Here is a 25,882-nt window from a genome sequence, read left to right on the forward strand (position 1 = left end):
GAAGGATTCATTTTACGGAGGCGACCCCTGTCCACACCATTACCACGTGGACGCTATAGCACTCACAGAGATGACCCCCTCGACTCGTCCTCCTGCCTTGCGATGCGCCCGTCTATGTGTTCTTCTTTGTGGGAGTGCTCTTCTCCTTGCGCTCCTCAGTGTCTCGAGATTCGAGGTCACTCCCAGGATTGTTATGCATAGACCAAGTCTCCCGGGCATGTACATCCTGTTCTCTAGTTTTCAGGTCCCAAAAGAAGGCGCCGAAGTTTCCTTTGTAGAACATTTAGCCGTCGAAGGGAGTTGAAGTTATCCGGGACTCACCGTTCTCAGAGACCATGGCAATGTATCCCTGTTTTGATCTCGAAGCTCTCAATGCCATGAGGAATTGGCGAAATTGACGCAATGATGTGTACTGGTATCTGTCTTGCTGTTGGACGTAAAGGCAGATCTCGGATGTTCCAGACTGGTTCGACTGAAGATGGAATGGGGAGCTATAGAGGCAAATAGGCTCATTATATAGATACATAGAGGGCAAGGGCGGATTCGGTTGAAATGGGGAGTCAGGCATAGGGTTTCTGCAGAACCCTGTCTCTCGTTGAGCTGACCATTGAACAATTTTGTTGAGCCACATACAGGAAGGCTGCTATCCCGCTGCGGCGTCAGGTCGCAACGTGCATGTGGTCGGATACGAGTAAGCAATAGGGGGTGGGATGTTGTGCTGGAAGGCACTCATCTCAGAACAGCGCCCTGTTCTGGCTGGTGACTTCCAGGGGTATGGTCCCTGGCAGAACAGGACTTGCGTCGATGTTGGCTTTACCCGACTGCTGGGAGCATTGTCAAATGCGCAAGGAATGTCGGCCTGAAGAGTTTCCCGAAGCAAGGCTACAATAGACATGGCGAAACCGACTAGTGACGTCGTCATCTAGCTCCCATCGAGTGTGCCAGTAACGGCCGTTGCCTTAAGTGCCTGAGTTGAAATGTCACAGATGAACGCCACTATATCCATATAAATTGATGAAATGGCGTTGTTATGACGGTATAGTACGGGGGCGGTGGACTGGTATACAGGTGAGTAACACTCGAGTTACCCGTACTCACGAATACTGTAAAGTTTCAAGCGCATGGACAAAGCTAGCGCGCCTCGTTGGGCCTACATTGCCCACTTTGCCCCGCTCTGCTCGATGTAAGTACAAGGTACAGCCTGCCAAAACTCGTGCTCCATCAAGATTGGACATCAGAGACTACTGGAAGCTTACTCTGTGCACGTTCGGTCAATTATACATGAATAAGGCCGCCCCCTCCCCACCTTGCCAGCCGAGTTACAGAGAGAAAAGCGTACTGTATATGTAATGCAAAACCCATTGCATATGCAATGCAATGCAATGCAATGCAAAACCCTTGTTCCATCTCCAGCGCCTGGTCAATTTCCAGCATCCTTGAAACTACGGAGACCACAACAGAAGTGTCTTGCCCTGGCTCGCTCCCGTATTGACCTTGTTCGGGTCTCCATCAATACTTCATTACCTTCAAAGGACTACTGAAGCATGTCTGGGAGAGGACAGAAGCGAACGCCAAGCTGCCATGCATGAAATCCTTGAAGCCTTTAGAGAACCGTTTGATTTCTTCTCTGGTGTAATTTGATTGAAGTACGCGGCCGTGGCCCGCACAGAACGCTTTCGGCCGGTCCACCTTAAGCATTCTTGCACTCCGCAACGCATGGGCTCTGTGGTTAGCCATCCTCGCCTTTGCTCTCAGCCCGTAGCGACTCGATTGGACCTCTGGTCTCCCGATCCTTGGGTTTCTCCCAGGTCGACTGCACTCGAAGGGTTATGGTTCATAGGCCATGACTGTTGGCTGCCGTCCTTGTTCTTCGTTGATTCGTTCCAGAACATGCTTCGGGCTAAGCCCAGCCAAGTCAGGAGGAAAATGAATCGCCAGATGAGCTGCGGTTGGGGAGGATGTTGCATCGTCCGACTGGGCTTCACATTTCCCGGTTTGCTGCAATATCCCAGTCGCCAACAGCTGCGCACCAACTTGGGAAAAGAATGCTAAATTTTTGATGCCCTGAGAGCGTCTTCCCTGCTAGGAAGAATCTAGTCTTGGGGCCTAAGAGGGCCTGCTCCAATTGTTGCACTGGCTGGATACGGATTTCCAGGCCAGAGTATGGCGCGGTGAAGCAAACAAAACAACCAGCTGCTTTGTCTAAACATTTTCAAGCTGCACAATGGAAACTGGCCCTGATAACGTGAAAGATGTTGTTGATGACAAGGCAACTCGCATAACTGCAGCACGAACGCTACAGACCCCGGTCCGTCTCGGAGACTATCACCCACTAATCTAGTGGCTTCTACCAAGTACTGGGTAGTGGCTCAAGCCTCACGGTGATGCACTAGTATCCCTAGTGGCCATGCCAATCGTATTATCTCACTGTCGGTCACCGACCACTACGGCTCTGGAGTACTGTGAACGAGTACGAGTGCTGGTGCTGGTGAGGTAATTCTTCTTGTAATTTGGCCGTGTATTCCCTCCGGACTGTTGGCTTGGGATGCTTCTGGAATAGCGTGTGAAAGCCATTTTCACTATACCCGTTTTGCCAGCAAACTGATGCACTCTGCTTCTGGAATAGTGTGAAAGCCATTCAACACCATGAATGTTCTCGCTGAAAACCAATGTCTCGCTGAACTGACACCGCTGCTCCTCCCAAACATATCCCTGCTGACCCTCTTTTTCTTTCCTCCCAGCAACCATGACCTCCTCACCGCAGGCCACCGTGCCAACTCCGCCCACGAACTCGCACCCCGCACACACGCTGCTCTCTCGCGCGCATTCCCCCGACGCAGCCTCACGGATCTTCGCCGAGAAAGTCAAAAACAAGCCCCTCCTTCTCCAGCCTACATCCTCTGCCGACAGGGACAAGCGCGCCCTGCGCCGCCGCATCCGTCTCCGCAAAAAGGAATACTACCTGCGCAAACGCAAACCGAAACCACTAACTGCCAAGGAGAAGAGGGAGTTGGGGGTCTTCAAGCTGAAGAAGGAAGAGGTCAAATATGACATCTACAAGGGCCTGCATGAGCTGTGGAAGGGATATATACTGGAGGTCCTCGGGTTCGTCAAGGACGGCCAGACCGTACAAAGCAGTTTGGGGAGAGTGGTGAAGGCGCAAAGCCACGGCTCGCTCCTCGCGAGCGCAGACTTCCACGGCGCGGAACTCGAGGTGGTTCGTTGCTCGGATACCGGCAAAATCGGCATCAAAGGCATCGTGGTGAGGGATACGAAGTTCACGTTTGTGGTTGTTACGACAAGGGACGAGGTGAAGACGTTGCCCAAGAAGGATTCCGTGTTTCGGTATGCGATCCCCCTCCCAGAGGACGGAAACGAAATTGAGAACGAAGGACCGCACAAAGAGAAAGACGAGGGCAGAGAGGCAAGTATGCGAAGGAGAATGCTAGTGTTCGAACTACACGGGAACCAGTTCGAATTTCGGCCTGCAGAGAGAGCAAACCGAAAGTTCAAGTGGAAGGCCATGGATTACTTATAAAGATCCAAGGTTGACCCAACGACCAATATCTATCAGTGGCAGAACACAGGCCTGCGACATCATGTGACCGAAGTCGACACGCATTTGACGCTGGGGGGCTGCGTCACATCGCCGCCCACTCAACGCTCAAAGTTCTTACATTCCCCGTTGGACTGGCTCCGCCCAACAAGAAACCTTTCTTCACCCCAGTCCCCAGTCTACCTCCGCCTACAATATCCATGAGATCAATCTCTTCATCCCACTGAGCGCCCACAGCGAGAAAATGGGAATGGAATCGGAGAGGGTCGCCTGGATAAACAGTGTATTGGCACCCAAATCGAAGACCGGGTGTGATGAAGAAGCCTTTATCGTGGAGATGCCTGTAAAGAGGGTAAGATGATGGAAGGTTCTCTACTGTCGACTTGAGCCCGGTTGGAGGTGTCGCAAGGAGCAGTCGAGATGTCGCCGGGGTGACAAAATAACTGTTCGACGTGGCAGTAGGAGGCAAAACCTTGACCGGAGAGTCATCCTCAAGGAGCGCGGTTTTATCCAGGGCGGTCTCGTCAGCATCTTGTGCCGTCTCACCGTCGTCAAAGTCGAACAGCTCGGCACTACGTTCGTCTTGCGTGGGACCGGATGATGCGGTCGAAGTTTTTGACTTCTTGTCCAAAGCCCGCCTCCGAGACTGTTCCTTCTCCTGGTCTTTGGCTTGCTTAACTTGCTTAGACTGCTTCTCTATTTTGGCCAGGTAATCAGCACGTCGTGCTAGATCTCTCGACTGGACGGCTTGATCATGAACTCGAGCATCATCAACAACCACGCCGACCCCTCGTTCAACCAATAGTTGAGCCTCTTCGGGCATGATCTCGATAGGCACACCGAGAAATAAGTTCTGAGACGGACTCAAGGGTAGAGTGCCGATTGCGACGCCACATATGTGATGCTTGCGGCGAAGGTAGGTCGCAATATTTATGTCGAAGAGTAGATATCGACCGCCTACCAAGGAGATCGGGACTGGGAGATCGGGGTTATGATCAAACCCCAGATCTGCTGGAGAGTCCATCATGAAGGAGGTCTAGAGCACTAAATATGTTTTTATTGTCAGTTGAGGAGTCGACATGCAGGTTTTTGTGCAAACAATTTGAACTTGAAAAAGAGCGATCATATTTCAACAACGATTCTTCGCTTCAGTCACATGGCTTCCGGAGAAGCTTCTCAGGGGATTGACAGATTATATAAAGTGGTCTAATCATGCAAACGGCTCGGAAGTGATTGTAAAAGAGAGGCAATACTCACGCACGAATTTGCGCCAGAAAATTGATATCACGGGTCCTTCACAACGTGTAAGAGGCCTTCAACCACCCGGCCGTTAGAAGGGTTGTAACCTTTGGGAGTCGCGGAAAGAATAAAGAGGGCTTGAAGACCAGCCTTCAAGCGAGGTGAGATAGACTACATGATTTGGTTGCGGTGTCTGGAAGTGAGAAGACAGATATTTCTGGTGAGAGAGCAATAGAGTTGGAAAAAGTGACATTGATGTGTTGGGTGTTTCGCTTCTTTGAAAATTTAATTCTCCTGTCTGACAGGATCTTGCTTCAATAGTCCAACAACAGTCCGAAGATAGTCCGTCGCTGTTACGGTCAGACTAGAATATTTATTCGTGCCAGCTAACTTCCGCCCAGATTGCCACCTTCCACGCCCCCTTTAACTACTCTTTCCGCTCACTGTTCGAGGCGAAGGTGTCTCATTAAGTCGTTCATCCCGACAGATTACTCTTCAATAATGAGTGTCCTCATGTTGCTGTCGTTGCTCCTCTTGGTTCCTTTTCTCTTCTTCCTAGGTACGTCCCCGACTCACATCTGCTTACGGCCCCTTGCTGAAGAGAGGCGGGAAAAGCATTTCTGGCTCTTTCGTCGTGTCTGGGCGAACAGTTTCGCGCGCGAGTATCCGGCTTCAGCATCAATACGCGCCATGCGTCTTATGACCGTACCTATTTTCGAACCATGACCAACCCGGGTCCTTCATCCTCGGAGCATATTGAGCTGGAAACTATGTTCAATGCACAGGGATTGCATCCCGACGACGATGACGTGTGAATCCAGTCCCATGGAGCAGTTTAGAATTCCATGTCAGCCTTCTTCCCCTTTTGTTCCTGGCCAGCGGCCTGCTGAGCAGCTGTGTCGCCCTCGACAGGTGGCAGATTGAACGGCTTGATTGTGAACTTTCTCCGGCTCAGGGTGAAGGTCCAGTCGGTCTCAGACGTGCCAACGCCGCTACCGCGGTCATGGAGCATTGGGAGGCGATGTACTTGCAACAACCCCTGAGGGGGCTCTTCAACTGACCCAGAAGGACCGCGAGAAGGGATTGTGTCTCCCTCCGCCGAATGTGGAAAGGGGGATAGTTCGAGAACGCCGTCATTCAGCAGTTCGATCCACCGAACCAGCCCAGAAGATCGCGGGTACAATGACAGTGGAAGTGACATGAATGCAGTCAGTCGATTGGAATATGCAGCGAACAGTGCACGAAGACCATGCAGGAACTGGAGAGTATTCTGCGGTTGACTCGACCAAGGGGGATAAAGCGCCGGGGAAAGCAATGATGGGATGACGAGGCGGTGAACTGTATCCGGTGTGGACTTCGCAACAGAAGCATGCAGCCGGTCAAGAATGGATGCGAAGGGCGAATGCGTTGGATTCATGTCTAGCTGAATGAAATCCATTTGGGACCCAGCCGGATGAACGAGTCGCTTCGTCAGGTCGAATGTATGGCAAAACGCTATCGGCGGTCCCTGGGCTGCTCCTCCGTCCGGACCTGGTTGTCCGACTGTCGGATGTGGACGTTCTGCAGGAAGAAGAAAGATACGTCAGTGCCAATGCGAAGGCTGAAACGAAGAAAATGTCAAGAGAATAACATTTGACTCTAGCTAGGCTACAAGGACGAATATGCCCACCTCTTGCAGTTGTTGCGCCTGCGCCGAATTGTCCCAGGCTCTCGTATCTCCACGCAATCTTCATCCTCTCTGTTTCAGCAAGTGTTGTCTCTTTCTTCTCGCCTTCACCGAAGACGCCTGGAAGTTCTCGACCCCATTGCTCCGGTAGCGCAACGACGTGGACGTGATGGCCCTGGAGGAGTCCCTCTGCTGCGTAGAATCTGAGCAGCGTGCCCGCGTAGTCCGTCGCCCCACTCTCTTCGATCAAGATGGTGCTGCCGAGGACGAGCCCGGAATGTCCTGCGAGGAGGGCGTCGAGGCTGGCGGTGCCCGTAGAGGTTGTTGTCCGTCCATCCACTGGTGAAGGCCGCACTCCAGGCAGTTGAATTCGGTCTTTCCTGTTGGTTTGCGCGGGGCCTTCAGATCTCGCAGAGCCTGAGAGGCCTACATTGCGCTTACGAAAAGACATCGATGCAACGATTTGCAACTCCAAATCTCCAGATGGTTGGCTGGGTGCATGTCGGAGTTGAAGAAACTTGATATTGCATTAATAGCCGCAGGATCCACCGTACTGCCCCACTCTTGCCCACCGTACTTGACGTCTCCCGAACCGCAAAAAATTAATTTCTTGCGCCAGAACGCGAGCCTCCGAATTTCGTCCTACTGCGCCCAACACTGTGAGCGCTCACCCGTCTCTTGAACAAGGTATAATCGCCGTCAAAATGTCTGAGAACATCCTCTTCGAACACAGCTTTAAAATCACGGAGCTCAACGACACCAAATACGACAGAGTCTCCCGCATCAAAGCCTACAGCGAGGGTGAGCAGGAGATCCTTCTAACCCTCGACGTCAACACCGAACTGTACCCTCTGAATGTCGACGACCGAATGACCATAGCGCTGGCTCTATCGCTGAATCTTGACGGCAGCAAAGACGACGGGAAAGGGTGGAGAGAGATCGGGAGAGGGGAACAGACGCTGGCTGACGAGTTCGACTATGTCTGCCACGGAAAAATCTACAGATTCGAAGAAGGCAGTGGAGACAACATGTGAGTTTTGTGCAAGCAGATTTTCGGTGGCGCTTGCTCAGACTAATTTGATTCCTGTAGCAAGTTATACGTCTCTTTCGGCGGCCTCCTACTCTACATGGACGGCCCCTACGCTATGCTCAACGCTCTGAGAATCGACCAGGTGTACTTGCTGATGAAGAAATGAGCTGGTCTATCTACCATTTTGGCACGACGTCTGCTTTGAGTATCTCGGAGAAACAAAAGGTCTATTTTAGCGAGGCGTTGGTGGTGGACTCGGCTCGCCCATGACAGGACTACGGAGTTGGGAACTCCAGCCTTCTATGGAATCTGGCGACTATTTCAATGTAGTCAGGTTCGTTCTCGGCGGTCAAGAATCCATGCCTGACTAGGAACTCCAAGAGCAAATGCGCACAATTCGGCTTGAATCTACCCTCCGCCATCGCTCGCCGGACCTCGTCAACTGTCAAAAGCTGGAAATCGATAGCCTCGTCGTCGCCTGGTTTGGGTATGACGTCCGGCGGCATCTTGAGGTCATAGATGTACTGACACTCGGGCTGACAGAGTCCCGTCTCTCCTCCGGCTCTCGCGTCTCGGACATGGAAATATGTCAAGGTTCCACAAGCCTGAGCCGCCGTGCGCACCAAGTCTGCGGGCAATGAAGCTTCCTCCTCGCATTCTCTGATCAAGCACTCAAAGGGCTTTTCTCCAATGGTCAACCCTCCAGCGACCGTGTTGTCCATCATGCCCGGATAAGTCTGTTTCGTCAAGGCCCTCCGAGGCGTCCATATCTTCATACCCTCGCCTGTCATGACATAGCCAGTCATGTGCACACCATAGGTGACGACTCCGAACAGAGGTGTCGCCGAACGCTCCATGCTGAGCAACAGCTCCCTCTTCGGGCCGTATATGGGATACAGCTCGTTCCGCCAACCATCAAGGACGCCAAAGATGTGGCGTTCGCGAACGTCCTGGAGATAGTCTGCCAGGATCCGGCTGCGTGCGTCGAGATCCGTGACTGGGTATCCAAGGTCGTCTCGCGGTTGGAATATCAGGCGTCGGTTGAGTTCATCGAGCCTCCAGTGAGGGGTGAGAGGCATTCGCTTGGCGACAGAGGACGTCATATACCCCAGACACGCTCCGCAACCCTCTAGGTAGAAGTGGTAGTACTCATTCCAAAGGACCTTGAACTTGTCCGGATCGTCCGAGTGATAAGGAAAGCTTTTGATTCCCCAGTATCATTATTAGCCAGTTAGTCCTCTAGGGAGCCAAAGGAAACAGTGGTTTCTCAGCTTTATTTTGTCTTTTCGCTTCTGTTTTTCTTTCTCTTGTTCGTTTTCTTTTCCTTCTTCTTTCTCGCTCTTCCTTTCCCTTTCTTTTTCTTTCTTTTTGCTTTTGGTTTAGGATTCAGACATACTTATCACATTCATTAACTAGATCCAGATTCGAGAGGAGGCCCATGATCCCCAAATCCCCCTCCCTATCTCCCGATCTCCCGATCTCCCTCGTACTCGAAAATCCGGAACCCGATATCCGAAAAAGCGCTTGGTTTTGCTTAATGTGGGATATGCGCGAACTGATTGAATCTTGGGACGGAAGTTCAAACACGACGAGGCTTCGTTCACCGTGGTAGGCGATTTCGGCGGTCTGTCACGTACCCGTGTATGGAGGAGGACTGGGAACGGACGACGTGGTAATATGTCCAATGCATAGAGCATGGACCTAGGTACGAGTAGGCATATTAACGGCTAGCGGTGAAGATCGGCCCGAATACCGGCTAACTGAATTTCTTGGCGCGGCTGGGCCGTCAGGAGGGCTCTTTCCCAAGCATTACATGCCCTATACTTCGGTACTCTATATTCACGTCAAGTCCCCCTCCACCATCATCTCCCAGAGAAATCCTTTTTTCTGCATCAACTCTTCAAAGGTCCCAGACTCTATGATCGTCCCCTTGTCCACCACGAAGATCATCTCGGCCGACTTAATCGTCTCCACCCGGTGCGAAATGTTGATCATAGTTCTTTTACCTGGACTTTCACCATTCTCCTCCTTGTTGCCGGCCGCAGAAGCAACAGTAGCCTTGTCCAACGCGTCTCTTATGGTTGCTTCATTTTCCACATCCAAGGCACTCGTAGGTTCGTCCAGGAGCAGGATCTGTGGGTCGCGCAGCAGAGCTCGGGCTATCGCGATGCGTTGCCTCTGGCCGCCGCTAAAGGCCTGTCCGTGTGGTCCGCATTCCGTGTCATAGCCACTCGGTAGGGAGATGATGAAGTCGTAGATGTTTGCGGTGCGGCAGGCCGCTTCGAGTTGTTGGTCGGTTATGGTCGAATCATCTTGGACACCCAAAAGGAGATTGTGACGCAATGTGCCCTGGTAGAGGGTAGTCTCTTGCGACACGAAACCGAGTGTCGAGCGGTAAGCGTTGACGTCAAGCGTCCGAATATCGGTTCCCTCGATAAGTATCTCACCACCTGTGACGTCGTAGAAGCGCTCGAGCAACGCAACGATGGTAGATTTGCCACATCCGCTAGGTCCCGTTATACATACCTTCTCGCCGGGCTGGATTCTGAAGCTGAGATTATGTAGAACTTCCACGTCCGGGCGAGCTGGGTAGCGGAAACTGACGTCTTTGAATTCAATGGCAGCTTCTGTGGGTCGCAATCTGCGTGGATCAATACCTGGATGCAAGTTTATGGCCGGTTTCTTCCGCTGCATGTAAAAGATACGGTTCATTGCGGCTTGAGATTTCGTGATGCCTGTGGAAAGCAGCAGTGGTCAACAGAAGATAATTTCGATCGAATCTGCACTATACTCACTCGCAGTATATCCTATGATGAACCCGGCCGATTGTCCACCAAAAATAACGGCGCCGTAAACCAAGAAGTATGCCGAAACACCCAGATCGCCATACGAGACAAGTCTGCCGCCATACCAGAATACTAAAGACATAGCTTTACTCCAACTGTCAGCAAGACGTTTCCAGCGATTGCATAGAATTCTTGTCACTTACCGAGCAGGTCTATGGAGTCTGCGAGAGAGAAAAAGAGCATGGACAAGACAGTCCGTCTCAAAGAGCTCACAGCAGCCGTCTTCAATCGAGCCGAATACCTTTCGATGACCTTTGATTCCATCGTCAGGGAGGCAACTGTACGGATCGCCCCAACCGCTTCGGAGCTAAAGCGGGCGCTCTCAATGAAGAACTTCGACGCTCGGTCCTCTGACTCCCGGTCGATCCTCATACGCAGGTAGCCCGCTAGAAGCAGCAAGGGCACACAGCACAAGACACCAACCAATGCCAGTTTCCAGTAAACGGCGAGTGCCAGGATGATGCTTGCGATCAAGTCGACAATGAAAACGACAATAAGGCCTATGTTCAGGCTTATCATCAAGTCCATTTCGTCGCCATCAAGACCTAGCAAGGCAGTCAGGCCACCAGATGAATTTCCCTTTTCCTCGAAGAAGGTAATGTCTTGATTGAGCAACCCTCTTAAGTACTCGGCTCGGCACTTCAAAGCGCTTCTCGCGCCAGCTATCGCAAACAGAAACCAGGTGACGGCAAAAACCACCAGATACGCCAATGCCAGAAGGAAGAACATAAGCGCCCAGAAGTCGGCCTTGGTAACCAGGTTTGAACCCTGGTATTGGAAGATTGTCACGAGCCTTGAGAAAAGGAAAGCTTGAATGGGTATGAGACCGCCAGCGACAAGGCTGCCTATTAAGCCACCAACGAAAACGGGTATGATGCTCTTTTGGTCGGATAGCATCATAAGCAGGCATCTTATTAAGGAAAAGCGGCGAGTGACTGACTTTGACTCTAGAATCGTAGCTCCCTCTGGAGTCTCGGCTTGATTCTGAGGCCCCTTCGCAGGTATCGATTTCTGAATCGGGGCTGAAGCTTGCTTGTCGCTCACCCGTGTCGCCTTGTCCGCTTGCCTGCCCTTTTCCCGGATTAAGCCTTTTGCACGGAGAAGACGCGCATAGACGCCCCCAGCAGCCACAAGAGAGGCATGAGTTCCTTTCTCAGTAACATGGCCGTGTTCCATAACAATGATGTTGTCCGCGTGCTCGATGGTGGACAATTTATGCGCAATCATCAACGTTGTCCGGCCCTGAGAGGCCCCCAACAGTGCCTTCTGCACAATTCGAGCCGAATCCAGATCCAAGGCACTTGTGCATTCGTCTAGTAAAAGGATCTTGGGGTTAGAAATGATGCTCCGGGCGATCGCAATCCTCTGTTTTTGACCGCCGCTCAGAAGATCCGAATGCTCGCCAACTTGGGTGTCGTAGCCTTCAGGGAGTGCTTGAATGAACTCATGTGCGTCTGCGGTAATGCAAGCCTCGATGACCAGTTGGCGTTTCTCCCTTTCGTTGAGTTTATCGGCTTTCGCCCCGGGTAGTCCGTTCAAGACATTTTCGTATATGGTATCATTGAAGAGCATTGGCTCCTGGATTTATGACACATCAGCCTTGATATGTTCATGACGGAGGGCCTACGTTACCTGTTGCACCAGCCCCATCTGACCTCTCAACCAATCCAGGTCCAAGTCTCGTGTATTTGTGCCGTCTAGATAAATCGACCCATTGTCAGGATCGTACCACCGCTCCAAGAGTCCCACGACGGTGCTTTTGCCACATCCACTGTGACCGACAATGGCAGTGAACTGATTGGCAGGTATTTCAATGCTTAAGTCGTTCAGAACGCTAATTGTTCGTCTTGTAGGGTAGGCAAACGATACGTTTCTCAGACTCAGTTGCCCAGCGATTGTCGCCGGTATAATCTTGTGAGACTGGTCTGGCGTCTTGTCTCGGGGGGAAGATTTGTCCAATATCTTTAGAACTTGCTGTGCCGCCGCTGCAGCCTTGATGAAATTGGGCAGAGAGGGGGCAACTAGTCCCATCGACGAAGTGCCGATGACAATGGACATGAGTACACTATTTGCGTGTCAGCTGCCGCATATATCTCGCTCATTCGGGGTTCTGGGACTAACGTAACAAGAGTTCCGCCATTGTCGATCTCCTTCCGGTCGAGCAGTCTTACCCCATAGTACAATGCGAGGGCGTAGCCGCTAAGTACCGCAAACCACATATTTCCGTAGATTGATGCCTCGACTGGTCCTCTCTTGATGCCGAAGGCCTTGGTCTTCTCGATGACTTGCTTGTATTGCATTGTGATCTTATCTGCCGCGCCAAGGGCAGTGACGGTGAGAACACTGCTGAGCCATTCTTCAACCATACCCGATGCTTTCAGGTAGATTGTTCGCATTTTCGTCTCGAATTTTGCATCGACAAGGGCAAGAAGTCCAGTTGTCAGGATCATGTAAGGAACGATGCTGGCAGTCACAAGTGTCAGCCTCCAAGATTTGACGAATGCAATGACAAAAGCCGTGACCAGCATGGATATCGATTGAAAAGCGATGGCAACCTTCTCAGCAAGCCCGACCTCGATCAAGTTGGTGTCTGTCGACAGACTTGAGGCTATGGAACCAGCTGTGTGGTGATCAAAGTAAGAAATGGGCTGGTGCAAGATGACTTGAAGGTAGCGGAGACGAATCCTGCGTGTGATGCGAGAAGCAGAGATAGAGTGCATGACAGTGCCACAGTAAGCCATCTTCAGGACGAGGCTGTTAGTATAAAAAGGTATAGAGATAGAGATTTCCCCCTGGATGAACGTACCACAAACTTTCCCACAAAAAGATACAATAGCCAGAGAGTATTTTGATTGACCTTGTGCCGAAATTCAGCGGGCCGGACCACCCCTGTACCCCAGTTGTTGAAATCTTGGACGAAGTCTCCAAGAATGATTGTCATCAAAGGCAATGCTGAACCTGCTGCTACTGCGGCGGCCGCACCGCATATGCGTAAGAAAATGTCAACCAAGCTGGCATAGGTCAAGAGACGCCAGTAGGCTTTCCATGCCGACAGTTGAGTCTTCTGGTTCTGATTTCCATCTTCAACGGGCTCTGGAATCTCGATTTTCTCATCACCGCTCATGACTATGCTCGGCGGCGCGCCGCTAATTCCGCATTTTGATACTTATGAAGCTGATTTAAATTCTCCCCTTGGCCAAGAGGAATTTTGAATGAGAAGTCCTTGCTGGAACGAAGTGAGCGAGGTTCGCTCAGTCATGCTGCCCACGAAATTTATAACATCCATTTAGAACTCAGGCTGCCTTGTAAAAGCCCCGAAGGCAGCACAGTTAAAAACTTGCAGTGGTCTGGCGTGGGCGGCAGTGACTCGAGTAAATCAGGAGACGTTGTAGTGGTACGACTGTCTGCTTCCATCAGGCCATTGGGGAAAGCCCAGAGCCAAGCCAGCGCGGGAGGCATTTGGCCTCGTATGCTAGGTCTCGATCAGTGCAGGATGAAGGTCACGGATTGCTTAGCCCTGTTGCAGACGCGAGAATCAAGTGGGCGTCAAACAACATACTGTACTTGTAACGAAGTAGCGCCTTCGCTTCTGCAGTGCAGGTTGGAGGCATGTCGCCTGTGGCCATGCATGAGAAAATTAGACACTAGTACGGTCACATTGGGCCGCTTGTGAGTACGCTGCAAAATGGAGAGTAAGCAGCAGTACAAGTAGGTTCTTCTGAAGCTGGAGTCTGGGAGAGAGATGAAGATGGAAGAAGTGTTTAGGCAGAGGGCGGATCATGTCAAAGTCAAGTCACCCAACTTTTGGTGCAGTGTTTGACGTATTTAAGGGCATCATCTTGGCAGTGCCCCCCCGTCAAACTGCCCTCCTCGCCCTCCAATCTCCCCAATATTTATGCATTGTTTCTACTTGCAAGCGACACCCCCTGTTTCTGCTACTTTGTGGTATAGCAAACATTCGACTTGCAGACATGTTTGGAGTCTTCATTCCCACCCGGCCCATCATCACTGAGCTGGCAACCGTCTCACCCAACCAGTTTGCCATCTCCTTCCCAGCCTCGCCACCATTCCACAATGTCGGCGTCTTTCTGCACCCAAGTAACCTCCTGCCACCAGGCACAGCTGCCGGAGTCTACATGCAACTGCCCGGTGAGCAGGGATTTAAGTTTCTGGGCGCCATAGGTAATGAAAAGCCCTCAGCCTTGTTCCGCGTGAACCTACCAGACTCCATCGCCAACAACCCTTCTGCCGGACAAGTCAATCTCGGCATCTCTGTGGAACCAGCGCAGAATATCCAAGCACAGATGGCACAACTTCAACAACAGTCACCAACCGCATCGAATTCCACTGCTCTTGTCAAGAGACCGCCGGATACGCGGGTATTGGCCCAACGAATCATCAGGAACGCCTTCAATTTCTTGGCTAGTTTTGCAGGCAACACGGCCAACGGGATTGAAGTCGTGCCGTTGAAGAGCTTTCAAGATTGGTGGACTAAATTCGAGAGAAGGGTGCAGAACGATCCGGGATTTTTGGAGAGAGATGAGGTATAAAGCTTGAGGTCTCGGCAAAACCGGAGCCATGGACGTCCACAAGAATGAGAAGCTCAAGATTGAGGTTGTCAAATTTTATCCCAGGGCCGCTCGAGTTCTTGCCCTGTAAGAACATCTAGTCAAGAAAGGCGGCAGAAGCACCACATACACATCTCTAGCCGTGCGCAGCTCTAACAGCGATCTCCAAAACAGCCACCAACACCACTACCGTCTATCGCTCTAGGCGTCGACGTCCGATCGCCGCAGAAGGCGTGTTGTCTCACCAGTGCATCGACATGATCTCATCCTTGCTCCAATATTTCCGCATATTTTCCGCCCCCAGCATTCTCACCTCATCGTCTAAGTGCGTCCACAACACTTCTCCAAACGAATCCATAATTTCCTTCAACTCTGGTAATCTCAACTCCCTCTCTCCAGTCCGACACCCATCCAAATACTGCTCCAGCTTCTCTAAACCTTCATGGATCTTCTCATGTTGGGTGACTAGGTGATCGTGCACGCCAAAGGCGGGCATACGTTCAGCGAGTTCCGGAAAAACGTGTTGTTCTTCGATTGTATGGTGGACTGTCAATGCGTGGCAGAAATGCAGGCCTTGGGAAATTAAGCCGCGGAGCGACATGCCCGGAGGTCGAGAACCTGAAGTACAGGTTTGATACAGCAGGTTCCATGTGTAGCGGAAATGGTTGTGCTGGTGAGCACGGGTGTTAGTGGATTTCTCCCGAGAAACGTACAACCCGAACAGAGTCTCTTCCAGATGAAGCCGGAAACCAAAACTAACCAAGATCAAACGACCGGGAGAATCTAAACAGACGTTGCGAAAGAGGACAAAGGGATCAAGCATACATATGCATCCATCATGACAGCTAGCCTGTTATACACCCGGAAATCTTGGGCGGAAAGTTTGGGCAGCTCAGGCTCAACAACGGGAGCGTGTGCATCGTTCTCTAGTGGAGGGCTTGTCTGAGGCGTGGCTTTCTGCTGCGAAGTGCCGTCTTCTCGGAGGGGACATGAGGAAGCCATGCCGGCGACAGCGACGTTGGTACTCGGGATGGAGGAGATGGACCTTGTTTGGACGATGCGTTGACGTTGTGGGTCTGTCAGAGAAGATGGTGTCGCAGATATCGTCGATCTCGGTGTCGATATCGAGAGGGTTGAGGCGGTGAGGACGCCGCTTGTAGATCCCGTTTGATACAGCCTTGCAGCGGCAATCCAGACGGGTACTTTGGCGTTGAAGCCTCGGAGGATCGTCGTTGCGTTGATTACTCGTAGAGCTGGCGTAGAGAGTGCGATTGCAATCGCCACCATCAAGATACTGAGAAGTGGAAACGGTGATATCCAGCGTCTCATGCGTAATTAACTGTCTTTGCTCGCTCCGAGGGAGGGACCTGAAAGAACAGGGGAAAACAAAGAAACAAGATCGTCTCCCCTATCCCTCTCCTCCCAAGAATGTGATCACTCGCTGCTCGCCTTCTGTTCGTGGTATTCTCTTGGTATGTCGTACGTAGTCGGTTATTGATTCGCTCGATTGCTCGGTGATAGACGGACGGATGGAAAAGATGGATGGATTATGCAAGTATTACCAATACCGCAGCAAGTCCAAAGACCTCAAACAGGTACACGCATACACATACGCGCACGTCCAAAGAACACACGTGGTAAAAATAGCCAGAGGAAGAGGGTAGGGAGAGGAGAAAGGGAATGAGGCGACGATATACTCCCGCCCGTATATATATTGTCAAACACACCGAAAAACGGACAAAATGGGTTTAGTTACAACAATCAATCCCGCTCTGGTCAACACCCCAATCGCCATCGTCCCGAGCCCTCAAGGCCCCGAGTGCCGGACCAATCCGTGCACAAGCACATGGACCTTTGATGCAGCCTCGTCATGTGACGGCCGGTCGTTCTCGGTCGAGATCTCCGAGGGGCATGGAGGGGCCGAGTGTGGAACGGTGGTGGGTGGGATAGGTGATTTTCGATCGATCGATTATTCATTTATTACTCATGATTTCTTTTGAGATTTTGGTGCCACGGGGCGTTACAGTGTGCACAAGGGTTTCGAGGAACCCTCTGTTCTGTTCTGTTCTTCTTCTGCAAGGATGAGCGAATATCTACAGTATCGAATGAGGACCGAGATATGTAACCAGGGTTCGAAGCCAGGGAAACAGAAGAATCAAAGAATATGAGAACGACCGACCGACCGACGACGATGGCGATAGGGGAGTCAAGAGCAACCCCCGTTTGTGACTAGTGTTCATAAATTCCTTCATTATCCATTTTACATGCAGCGAGGAACGCTACCTACATAGCTAGCTAGCAAGCAGAACTTGGGAAGATTTCGCCCCGGCAGCGCCAGCCCCGTGCATAGTAAAACTAGCCCCAAGCTGTGTGACATGTATTGTGTGGGTGTGACGTGAAGCCTTGGGGCCAGAACGATGATGACCCTGGATAAAAAGGCCATTCTTCTGGGTTTTCGACATTCTCTCACTTCCGTGCCGGTGACTTTTGCCTTGACAACGTTGTTTCGTTCTCCTGTTCGCACTTCTCTTTCTTTTTTTTTTTTTCCTTTAGGGGTAAGGCTTTTTTCTTTTTCAGATTTCGATACCCTTGACCCTGTTTATCCGAAGAGAGCACCGCCAAGTCGGATCCTGACGGACTTGATCTGGGTGTAGTTGGACAGGGCATACTTGCCAAGCTCACGGCCAATGCCAGACTCCTTGAAGCCACCGAAGGGCACCTGGTGGCTGAGCATGTTGTAGTTGTTGACCCAGACGGTGCCAGCCTTGAGGGCATTGGCGACACGGATGGCGGTGTTGAGGTTGGTGGTGTGCACGGCAGCGGCGAGACCGTAGGTGGTCTCGTTGCCCAGCCGGATGACCTCTTCCTCGGTCTCGAACTTGCTGATGGTGCAGACGGGGCCGAAGATCTCCTCTTGCATGATCTTCATGTCCTCGCTGACGTTGGAGAAGATGGTGGGTTGAATGAAGTAGCCTTCGTTGCCGTGGCGCTCACCACCGGTCTCGACCTTGGCGCCGGCCTCCTTGCCAGACTGAATGTAGCTCATGATGCGGTCAAATTGCAGCTTGCTGACCTGAGGACCCTGGAAGGTGTCGGCCTTGAATGGGTCGCCGACGACGTTCTTGGCGGTTCGCTCCTTGAATGCCTGGATGAACTTGTCGTAGATACCAGATTGGACATAGATACGAGAGCCGGCACAGCAGCATTGGCCGTGGTTGAAGAAGATACCGAAGTTGACCCACGAGATGGCGTCGTCAATGTTGGCGTCGTTGAAGACAATGTTGGGGGACTTGCCGCCGAGCTCCAGGGTGACCTTCTTCAGGTTGGACTTGGCAGCGGCTTGCAGGATGGTTCGGCCCACGACGGTCGAGCCAGTGAAGGCGACCTTGTCAATGTCCATGTGAGAGGCAATGGCAGCACCGGCGGTCTTGCCGAAGCCAGAGAGGATGTTGACGACACCGGCGGGGATGCCAGCCTTCTCGCAGAGAGTGGCGGCGAACAGACCAGACAGAGGGGTCTGCTCAGCGGTCTTCAAGACAACGGTGTTACCGGTGGCCAAGGCAGGTCCAATCTTCCAGGCCCACATGAGAAGTGGGAAGTTCCATGGAATGATCTGACCGCAGACACCCACGGCTTCGTGTCTCGTGTAGTTGAATGTCTCTGGGTCTGTGTCGATGGTCTTGCCGTGGATCTTGTCTGCCCATCCACCATAGTATCTCAAGCAGCCAGAAGACAGCTGGACGTCGACCTTGGCCATGGACAGGGCCTTGCCATTGTCCAGAGACTCAATCGCAGCGAGGGTATCCGAGTACTCGTCGAAGAGATCGGCAAGCTTCGTCAGCATCTGACCTCGGACACTGGGGAGTGTCTGGGACCAGACGCCATTGAAAGCCTTGCGGGCAGCCTTGACGGCGATGTCGACATCTGGCGAGAACAGGTCAGCAAGCTCAATCTTCGCCGAGTCACACGATGACCTTCACGCCAACTTACCCTCGGGACCGGCCTCGTGGACGGCGATAATGGGCTTCTCATTGGTAGGGTTGATGGTCTCGAAGGTCTTGCCTTCAACACCCTTCACCCACTTGCCATCAATGTACAAGCCCAACGGTTGCTCATAGGTGATGCTAGGGGTCTCGATCTTTGCTGTCAAAGACATGTTGATGGTGTTAATGTGAAATCCGATTTGTACACAAAAACTGGGAGGGTATCACAACACAGAAGGGAAAAGTCGCAGACTTTTGTAATAGACAAGAGAGGGAAGAAAAGACAGACGGCCACCCGAGGGCAGACTGAGCTTTATTTGAAATACTCTTGCGCGGGGCAGGTCGCCTCCATCAACGCAATGGATATCCACAACACGTCCTCACATTCGCTTTCCTATGGACCGAACCAGTAGACAAGAAAAATGGAGTTAATGGTCCACTGATCCAGAGGTCGAACGGGCAATTACAGTAGATGGACGCTAGAATTCCGTCACCCAGGTTGGGGCGCTTGGCCCTTGCGCTCAACTGCGGGGTTGGGATTCCAGTCAGACAACGGTCTGAGACTGTCAGTGGATCAAAGGAGATCAGAATAGTCAGAGAAGAGAGTCTATAGGGTCGAAGAGGGTTCGATACTCTGTGAGATGGAGTGAGGGGATTGGATGGCGGTGGAGACTAGGGACTGCGGGATGAGCTCCTGCTGCTGTGGCAATGCCTCGAAAGAGGGGTATCGATTCGACTTCTTGTTTAGTAGCAGTGTTAGTATTAGGCTGGAGGGAGGAGCCGACTCGAACTCGTCCTCGATTCCGATCGAGGCAAGGACATGTGCCCGGTCAGCCGTCCTTTGACTTTGGCTGGTCAAAAGGATGACCGGACGAAGGTCCCGTCTGGTGTGAGATCCATTGGAGCTTTGTTTGCTCTCCTGGTCAGATCTTACCTGGCCCCGATGCTAGCCGAGTAGTACCACCGCTATTGATTGAAAGAAACGAGAGGCAAATAGCTCCTTATACCTCACCAAACTCCCTACCTTCCAAGCCAAACCACTGGAATGTTCAATAACAATACGTCGGATGCGAGGTCGAGATGGCTCAGTCATGTCTAGATCGAGCAAGATGTTGCAGGGAGGATCGATCTGATGCGAGTAACGGCGGGATTGCTCCTCTCTTCTCCAGTCAGGAGCAATGGGAGGCGACCAGCATCTGGTGGATCGATGCAGCTCTCTAAACTGACTGGGGACCAATGCTTCGGAGAAAGGGTAGGCGGACGAGATGTGTGTGGCTGCTAGTCGGCTACATGGAGAAAGCTACCTCAGATCTTCCCGTACGAGAACAAGGGTTGGACGGAGAGATATTGCTCCGCCACGTATAACAGTCGATTGTTTAGGATTACCTATCTCCTAGAACGACCGACCCTAGAAAGTGAGCGTGTGCATTGTCACAACAAACGAGAAGCCAAATTTGGGACACGAAAATCTGAATTCTCGCGCCTCCCCCTTTTCCCCTAGTTTCTCTCGGGAAATGCTTGTAGAAGGATGGAGGGGCACAACTATGCATAAGGAGGGGGCATAGTTGCGTCGGACGCGGAGCCGATGTGGCGCACGAAGTTGCCGCAAGTCATGGGGCCAAAGTCACTGTAAAGAGTCTAGTCCATCGCGCTCGTAGTGCTCGACTCGACTCGTTCGTTCCTTAATGCTCTGGATGTTCTGGATCGCTCTCTCTTTCCCTACTTGGTACATGGATGAATTGCGCGGTCGCCGTGGGCTGCAGAATTTCTTCCGGCAAGAACAGCAAAGTACTCCATATTGGAGATGGACTTTTGGTGTACGGAGGACGGATATACACGTCTTCTTTGGTCAGATTTTCGACAAGATGGCCTGCCTCTGTGTTCAATTCGCTGGCCGAGGAAGATGTTGTGCCACCTAGGGATTACTGAAAAGCCGCGTACAGCTCTGGGTACCCTATAGACAGAGGTATTACGAAGTACCTAGTACTGTAGCAAAAGCGTTTGGTGGCATCTTACTTGCTTACTGCAATTGACTAATCCTGCGCTCTTCATCGTCGCCGTTGAACCGAGGAGGACCTCGAACCTCGTAGGGTCTGGGTATTGCTGTGTTGTGTCTCGGGTGGCTGGAGAAAGCGACGACCCACAATTACCATCACGTGCCAGGCTACAAAATTGCAAACATATATTTTATTTCATCGTAAATTGTGCTTGGCTGTCATGGCCAAAAAGTGAGGAGGTTGCCTTGAGTTTGTGGGCGTCGCTTCACACTACCACTTGTTCAGTTGTGCCTTGCTCGGAATTTCGGGTCGTTCATCGTACTCGTGTGTGCAAACCACGATGCTACGGAGCGCTAAGCAATCGGAAGTGACACTTGAGGGAAGCGATTCTGCAGAGACTCTTCCACCCGGAGTTGGCGATGTTAGATTACACACTGGCAAGATATGCGAAGTCTCAGGCTCGATGTGGGTGATCGACTTTTTTGCTCCGTCAGAGTTTTTATTTCCTCGATTTTTTTTTTATTTTTGCTTTCACTCTTCATTCGTTGTGCCGGAGATGAACCGAGGTGGATCAAAGCCTTGGCGAGACACCTGGAAGGAAGACAGTGACAATCTTGTACAAAGGCTGATCTGCCTCCGACCTCTACGAGGTAAATTCGTGCGTATATTCACAATGCTAAGAACAATGCCCATTCATCCCCGCCTCAGTCGCGCCATCCACCAACACACTCCGATTCCTCTCCTGTGTCGACGGCGCAACGTCCATGGCGGGATTCCGAGTGAAGAAGTTCACAGGCTTCAATCCAACAACCATCTTCTCACATGGCATCACGGGCCAATCCTCCACTCGCGGGTTGTGCGTAGATCCAAAGGTGTGCCAGACGACAATATCTTGCTTTCTCACTTTCGTGGCGGATTTGTCGTTTGATAAGACCTCTTGCTCCTGCTGTCGCTTCTTGATCCAGCTTGCAATCCCCTCCCCGCCCAGAGATTGCATGGTGTGGCTGCCCGCCGCAAACAACTCACCGTCGTGGTATCTCGTTATCCAGACCGCGTGCGCGCCGAACTCGGATCTCTTTGCGTGGTACGATGATGGGTGTGCAAGGACAAGCTGACTATAGCACGGGACAAGTTTATACCCGACAGGCCCTTCAGTGACCGGGTTAGCGACATCCTCGTTGACGATCTTGAAGACTCGGTTGACGGTGTGGTCGAGATCCAATCCGCATTCTTCCGCCACTGTTTCAGACCTAGTCGTGTATCCGATGCCGAACGGATTGTGGACACTGGAGTCCTGGTCCTCGAGAGGCATCGCATGAGACTCCTCGACAATGAGAGAATTGTTCCACCCCGCGATAGCCGGATCAATCCTCAAACAGAACAGATGCTGATGATATGGCGCCATTACGCCCGGTGCAACTGTGGTGCCGAATGGCACCTTGTCCCCCACGTTGATCGGGACCGTGGACACAATCCCCGTCGCCCGTACTTCATAATGCAGGGACGCGTCCTGCCCAAAGTAAAACGCAAAGATATACTCGTAGTTACTCACGGTAATAATGGTCTGCAACACCAAGACTCTCGAGCGAGTGACCACGGCATTGCCGGTGCGGAAGTTGGTATGTTTCCAAAGAATCCCATCGTCGATCTCATGACAGCATACGGCATTGGGGATCTTAATCGGATCTCCTGAGCTGGTGGCGTGCCAGCCGTCAAAATACTTTATGTGCCCCAGACAGTCGCACCCCAGCTGCAGATTGTTGGCATTGCAGCCGGCGCCGTCGTTTCCTAGATCAAAGGCAGCCTTGCGGGCATATGGCATTCGGGGATCTCCATAGGGCACAAACATCTCTGAGAGCGAAAGGCGGTAGAACAGTGAGTGGCCGTCATACCGGACGTCGTGGAGGGTGAGTCCCTCCCTGTAGTTGAACCCGACGCGCAAATGCCACTTTTCCCATCGTATGAGGTTGCCTTCGGTAGTGAAAGATGGGCCATCCGGTTGCAAGACGTGGTATGGCTTTGTGGATGTGCGATGCTGGGAGACCAAGTCCGGGTGATACTCGATGCTCGAGTCGAACATCTTCCTTCGATCGTACGGTTTGGCGGTCATGCTGATTTCGTTGGACGTGCCATTGGGGAGGTGATAGATTTTCAAAACCCTTGCGTCGCCGGACATCTCCACACACAGATCCAGAGGATACGCATAGTGGTTCGCATCCGGGTGACTGATTAGCTTTATGTAGAAATAGCACTGGATTGAATGCACTCTTGGATCAGCATTCCGCCCACCGTGCCCGATAAAGTCAAAAGGGACGCTCGCTCGAGACATACCATGGTGATCTTTTGACTCATGTCATTCATCCCATCTGTCGCATACGTCCACGGTTCGATTTTGACCACAGCTCCGTCGGGAAGTTGCATCTCCTTGATCGCGGCCTGCACTCGGCTATCGCTAAGGCACGCTTGCTCAGTCTTCTGCATATCGTTGGCGTCGACGTGCGGATGCCGGCCAAGAAGCTGCTCCCTGTCCACAATCTCTCCGCTTTCCACATTGACCTTGAGTTCGTAAAAGTGCGCGCTATCCCGTGGTTGGCCTAAGAATACCTGAACCGTGGCAAGACGAGCTGGCCTTTTTGATGGCTTTGATCCGGCATCCTTGCTATGCTCGCCATCTAAGAAGGTCATCATTTGAGCCTTTGCCGGTTCCGCAAGGGTGATGACCCGGAAATATGCTTCGTCATCTGGGAAACCTGCCCGGACATGCTTCGCGGTCTGATACGGTCAATTTGTGAATGGAACAACGCATGGTTGAAGCCGTCCTTACTTGAGAGATCTCCTGAGGCGTGAGAGGGTCTAAAGGGTGAGGAACCTGTATTGCCATTTTTCAAAATGATCTCTTGTTTTAGAGTTCTAGCCCGACTGATGACACATAATCTTTGACGGAGATGGTCTTTTCAAGGTTGGAGTTGGTCGGGCAGAGGTTTCGTGGTGGCTATTAAAGTAGAGGCGAGCTGTTGCATGCTGGCAATGAGAAGTTGCATAGAATGTGGATCTACGCCTTCTGACAAGACTTGAACTCCAAAGAAAGTAGAAAATATTCGAATCCAGCCCTCCAAAGGTAGGGTCGAGGCTCGGCCGTCGAGGCATATCAAAGCCCCGGAGGAATCCGCTTGTGTTGAATTGCTCGGTTAAGCAGTTGTCGGATATTCGCGATTCTTCGGCTCCAGCCTAACTCACCTAGGTATCTGTGAGCATGCGGCAGACATGCGGCAGACGAACGCATCAAACAGATAGTTCACAAGGATCATTTGGCAGGTGAAAGTTCAGGACGGAACAATATGTGGAAAGACCAGTTGCTATTCTTTCCAGCGAAGAAATTGTTCCTCCTGGACAGTCGCGAAGTCGGGCGAGCGGAATCCCTAGCCTATGTGGAGTTGCTCCAACAAACGTCAAAGAAATTCGTAAATGCTCGAGGCATGCTGATGCATGGGTTGAGAGTAGATAAGGAATTCTCATCTGCTCATCAATGTGTGCTGTTCATTAGGACGTAAGAGTCAAGGCACCCTCCAGGGGTTTAATTGGCCCTAAGGCGAGCGAGCGAGCGTTTCTCAATCGTATCAGCCTGCGCAAGACAAACATATATACTCTGAACCTTTGTTTTGGAAAACAGCGCGCAGTTTGGTGTGCGTTCGTGAGAAACCGGGAGTGAAGCCATTCAAGTCTTTTATTGAGATGATCGGCCAAAGGGCGCGATTATTGAAATTATGTCCAAGTCAAAACGCTTGTTGGAGCAAACCCCATTTCTTCAACCGGCGCTGATGTACAGCCTTTCTTTCGTACAGGGAGGCGAGATTCGTCAGAAGAAGTCTGATAAGAGTGGCTCCATCCAGGCGTAGGCCACCAAAGGGACAAGAAATCTTTTGTTGGTACACTTTTCGTCGCTCTTTCGTCGTATTCCCGGGGGAGAGATTTATTCGACGCCGGGCCCACTGTCAGATCCTTCGCTACCAGCGCCAAAGGAGCCGACCTTGAGGTTCTTATCTTGCGCGACCATGATTGCGAGGATTTCGAGGATTTCTTTCGGAACGGTGTTATCGTAGATACCGATCAGTGACTGTGGTTCGGGGTAGACCTTGAGGCCCTTGTAGAAGCAAAGAGCAGCGCCGACGGGGTCAGAACCTGGAGCAGAGTTAGCTACATAGTGGCAGGTCACAGGAATACTTGGACACACCATCACCGGCCATAGCCTCCCCCTGGGCGATTTGTTGCATGAAGAAGGCCTCCTTCTCTTCAATATCCGTAGGGAAGCCCTCTTCAATCGCTTCCTGGACGGTTCGTTTGATCTCTTCCCGTTTTTGTTTCCCTTGGAACTCGGCCTCTTCCTTGGCTATCCTGGCTTGCCTGCGCGATTCTCTCTTTAGAGCTTTCCGAAACTCAGGGTCGTTTCTCCGCCTGTAATCGAAGTAGACGGCATATGCTGAAAGCGTGTCAGTTGTCCAAGGACCAGCTGGGAGTCTTTCCTTTGGATAAATCAACGCACCAACGAGCCCGGTGACTACTGTCCCGACAGATATTGACACGATCGTCGAAGTCTTCATGGTGAGGGATCCTGAGTGGCAGGACCCAAAAAGAAAGATGCGGTGGCAGTCCGAATAATGACGAGCAATAAGAATGCAGGATCTAAGGGATCGAAATGCCAATGGGACTGGAAATGGATTCTAAGAAAGTGTCGTTACGTGATTCGGTTGCGAATAGTTTCTGGATAAACTGGAATGATGCAGCTTTGGAAATTTACCAGCAAACGAAAGTTCCTGGGAGAAGTACAGTAAGGCGCAGGTTGAGCGACTTCATTATGGGGCATAATGCTTCGCAGGAATTTTACTTCAGAGCACTCGGATGGATTGAGACGTGCTCAGCCTTGCCCCTGAGTGGCCCTAAGCTCATCATATCCCAGCACAGTACAACCACTGCGTGGACCGCTACTTTCAAATGTACCT

General features: G+C 51.7%; 12 protein-coding genes across 12 annotated transcripts; 3 read left to right on the forward strand and 9 right to left on the reverse strand.

Annotated features, from left to right (window-relative positions):
* Positions 1–112: 112 nt before the first annotated feature.
* Z519_08542 (uncharacterized protein) lies at positions 113–379 on the reverse strand (the record flags this gene model as incomplete). The annotated part of the gene is made up of 2 exons (XM_016766270.1): positions 113–270; positions 322–379. 2 exons carry the CDS (start codon positions 377–379, stop codon positions 113–115), a joined length of 216 nt encoding a protein of 71 aa, XP_016617428.1.
* A 2,367-nt stretch (positions 380–2,746) lies between these two features.
* Positions 2,747–3,538, forward strand: Z519_08543 (uncharacterized protein; the record flags this gene model as incomplete). Its single annotated transcript, XM_016766271.1, has 1 exon — positions 2,747–3,538. One exon carries the CDS (start codon positions 2,747–2,749, stop codon positions 3,536–3,538), a length of 792 nt encoding a protein of 263 aa, XP_016617429.1.
* A 103-nt stretch (positions 3,539–3,641) lies between these two features.
* On the reverse strand, positions 3,642–4,580 carry Z519_08544 (tRNA-intron endonuclease; the record flags this gene model as incomplete). The annotated part of the gene is made up of 1 exon (XM_016766272.1): positions 3,642–4,580. The coding sequence occupies one exon, from the start codon at positions 4,578–4,580 to the stop codon at positions 3,642–3,644; it is 939 nt and encodes a 312-aa protein (XP_016617430.1).
* Positions 4,581–5,630: 1,050 nt separating this feature from the next.
* On the reverse strand, positions 5,631–6,912 carry Z519_08545 (uncharacterized protein; the record flags this gene model as incomplete). The annotated part of the gene is made up of 2 exons (XM_016766273.1): positions 5,631–6,355; positions 6,465–6,912. The coding sequence occupies 2 exons, from the start codon at positions 6,910–6,912 to the stop codon at positions 5,631–5,633; spliced, it is 1,173 nt and encodes a 390-aa protein (XP_016617431.1).
* Positions 6,913–7,165: 253 nt separating this feature from the next.
* On the forward strand, positions 7,166–7,657 carry Z519_08546 (uncharacterized protein; the record flags this gene model as incomplete). Its single annotated transcript, XM_016766274.1, has 2 exons — positions 7,166–7,491; positions 7,552–7,657. 2 exons carry the CDS (start codon positions 7,166–7,168, stop codon positions 7,655–7,657), a joined length of 432 nt encoding a protein of 143 aa, XP_016617432.1.
* Positions 7,658–7,766: 109 nt separating this feature from the next.
* Positions 7,767–8,570, reverse strand: Z519_08547 (uncharacterized protein; the record flags this gene model as incomplete). Its single annotated transcript, XM_016766275.1, has 1 exon — positions 7,767–8,570. The coding sequence occupies one exon, from the start codon at positions 8,568–8,570 to the stop codon at positions 7,767–7,769; it is 804 nt and encodes a 267-aa protein (XP_016617433.1).
* A 760-nt stretch (positions 8,571–9,330) lies between these two features.
* Positions 9,331–13,461, reverse strand: Z519_08548 (uncharacterized protein; the record flags this gene model as incomplete). Its single annotated transcript, XM_016766276.1, has 6 exons — positions 9,331–10,226; positions 10,287–10,421; positions 10,481–11,915; positions 11,970–12,402; positions 12,459–13,078; positions 13,144–13,461. The coding sequence occupies 6 exons, from the start codon at positions 13,459–13,461 to the stop codon at positions 9,331–9,333; spliced, it is 3,837 nt and encodes a 1,278-aa protein (XP_016617434.1).
* An 847-nt stretch (positions 13,462–14,308) lies between these two features.
* Z519_08549 (uncharacterized protein) lies at positions 14,309–14,887 on the forward strand (the record flags this gene model as incomplete). Its single annotated transcript, XM_016766277.1, has 1 exon — positions 14,309–14,887. One exon carries the CDS (start codon positions 14,309–14,311, stop codon positions 14,885–14,887), a length of 579 nt encoding a protein of 192 aa, XP_016617435.1.
* Positions 14,888–15,146: 259 nt separating this feature from the next.
* Z519_08550 (uncharacterized protein) lies at positions 15,147–15,907 on the reverse strand (the record flags this gene model as incomplete). Its single annotated transcript, XM_016766278.1, has 2 exons — positions 15,147–15,575; positions 15,731–15,907. 2 exons carry the CDS (start codon positions 15,905–15,907, stop codon positions 15,147–15,149), a joined length of 606 nt encoding a protein of 201 aa, XP_016617436.1.
* Positions 15,908–17,504: 1,597 nt separating this feature from the next.
* On the reverse strand, positions 17,505–19,061 carry Z519_08551 (aldehyde dehydrogenase; the record flags this gene model as incomplete). The annotated part of the gene is made up of 2 exons (XM_016766279.1): positions 17,505–18,829; positions 18,896–19,061. 2 exons carry the CDS (start codon positions 19,059–19,061, stop codon positions 17,505–17,507), a joined length of 1,491 nt encoding a protein of 496 aa, XP_016617437.1.
* Positions 19,062–21,561: 2,500 nt separating this feature from the next.
* On the reverse strand, positions 21,562–23,766 carry Z519_08552 (uncharacterized protein; the record flags this gene model as incomplete). The annotated part of the gene is made up of 3 exons (XM_016766280.1): positions 21,562–23,136; positions 23,217–23,657; positions 23,710–23,766. 3 exons carry the CDS (start codon positions 23,764–23,766, stop codon positions 21,562–21,564), a joined length of 2,073 nt encoding a protein of 690 aa, XP_016617438.1.
* A 1,089-nt stretch (positions 23,767–24,855) lies between these two features.
* Z519_08553 (uncharacterized protein) lies at positions 24,856–25,483 on the reverse strand (the record flags this gene model as incomplete). The annotated part of the gene is made up of 3 exons (XM_016766281.1): positions 24,856–25,064; positions 25,117–25,362; positions 25,426–25,483. 3 exons carry the CDS (start codon positions 25,481–25,483, stop codon positions 24,856–24,858), a joined length of 513 nt encoding a protein of 170 aa, XP_016617439.1.
* Positions 25,484–25,882: the final 399 nt, after the last annotated feature.

Source organism: Cladophialophora bantiana (genome assembly GCF_000835475.1).
Source record: "Cladophialophora bantiana CBS 173.52 unplaced genomic scaffold supercont1.13, whole genome shotgun sequence".
In the NCBI taxonomy this organism is placed as follows: Eukaryota; Fungi; Ascomycota; class Eurotiomycetes; order Chaetothyriales; family Herpotrichiellaceae; genus Cladophialophora; species Cladophialophora bantiana.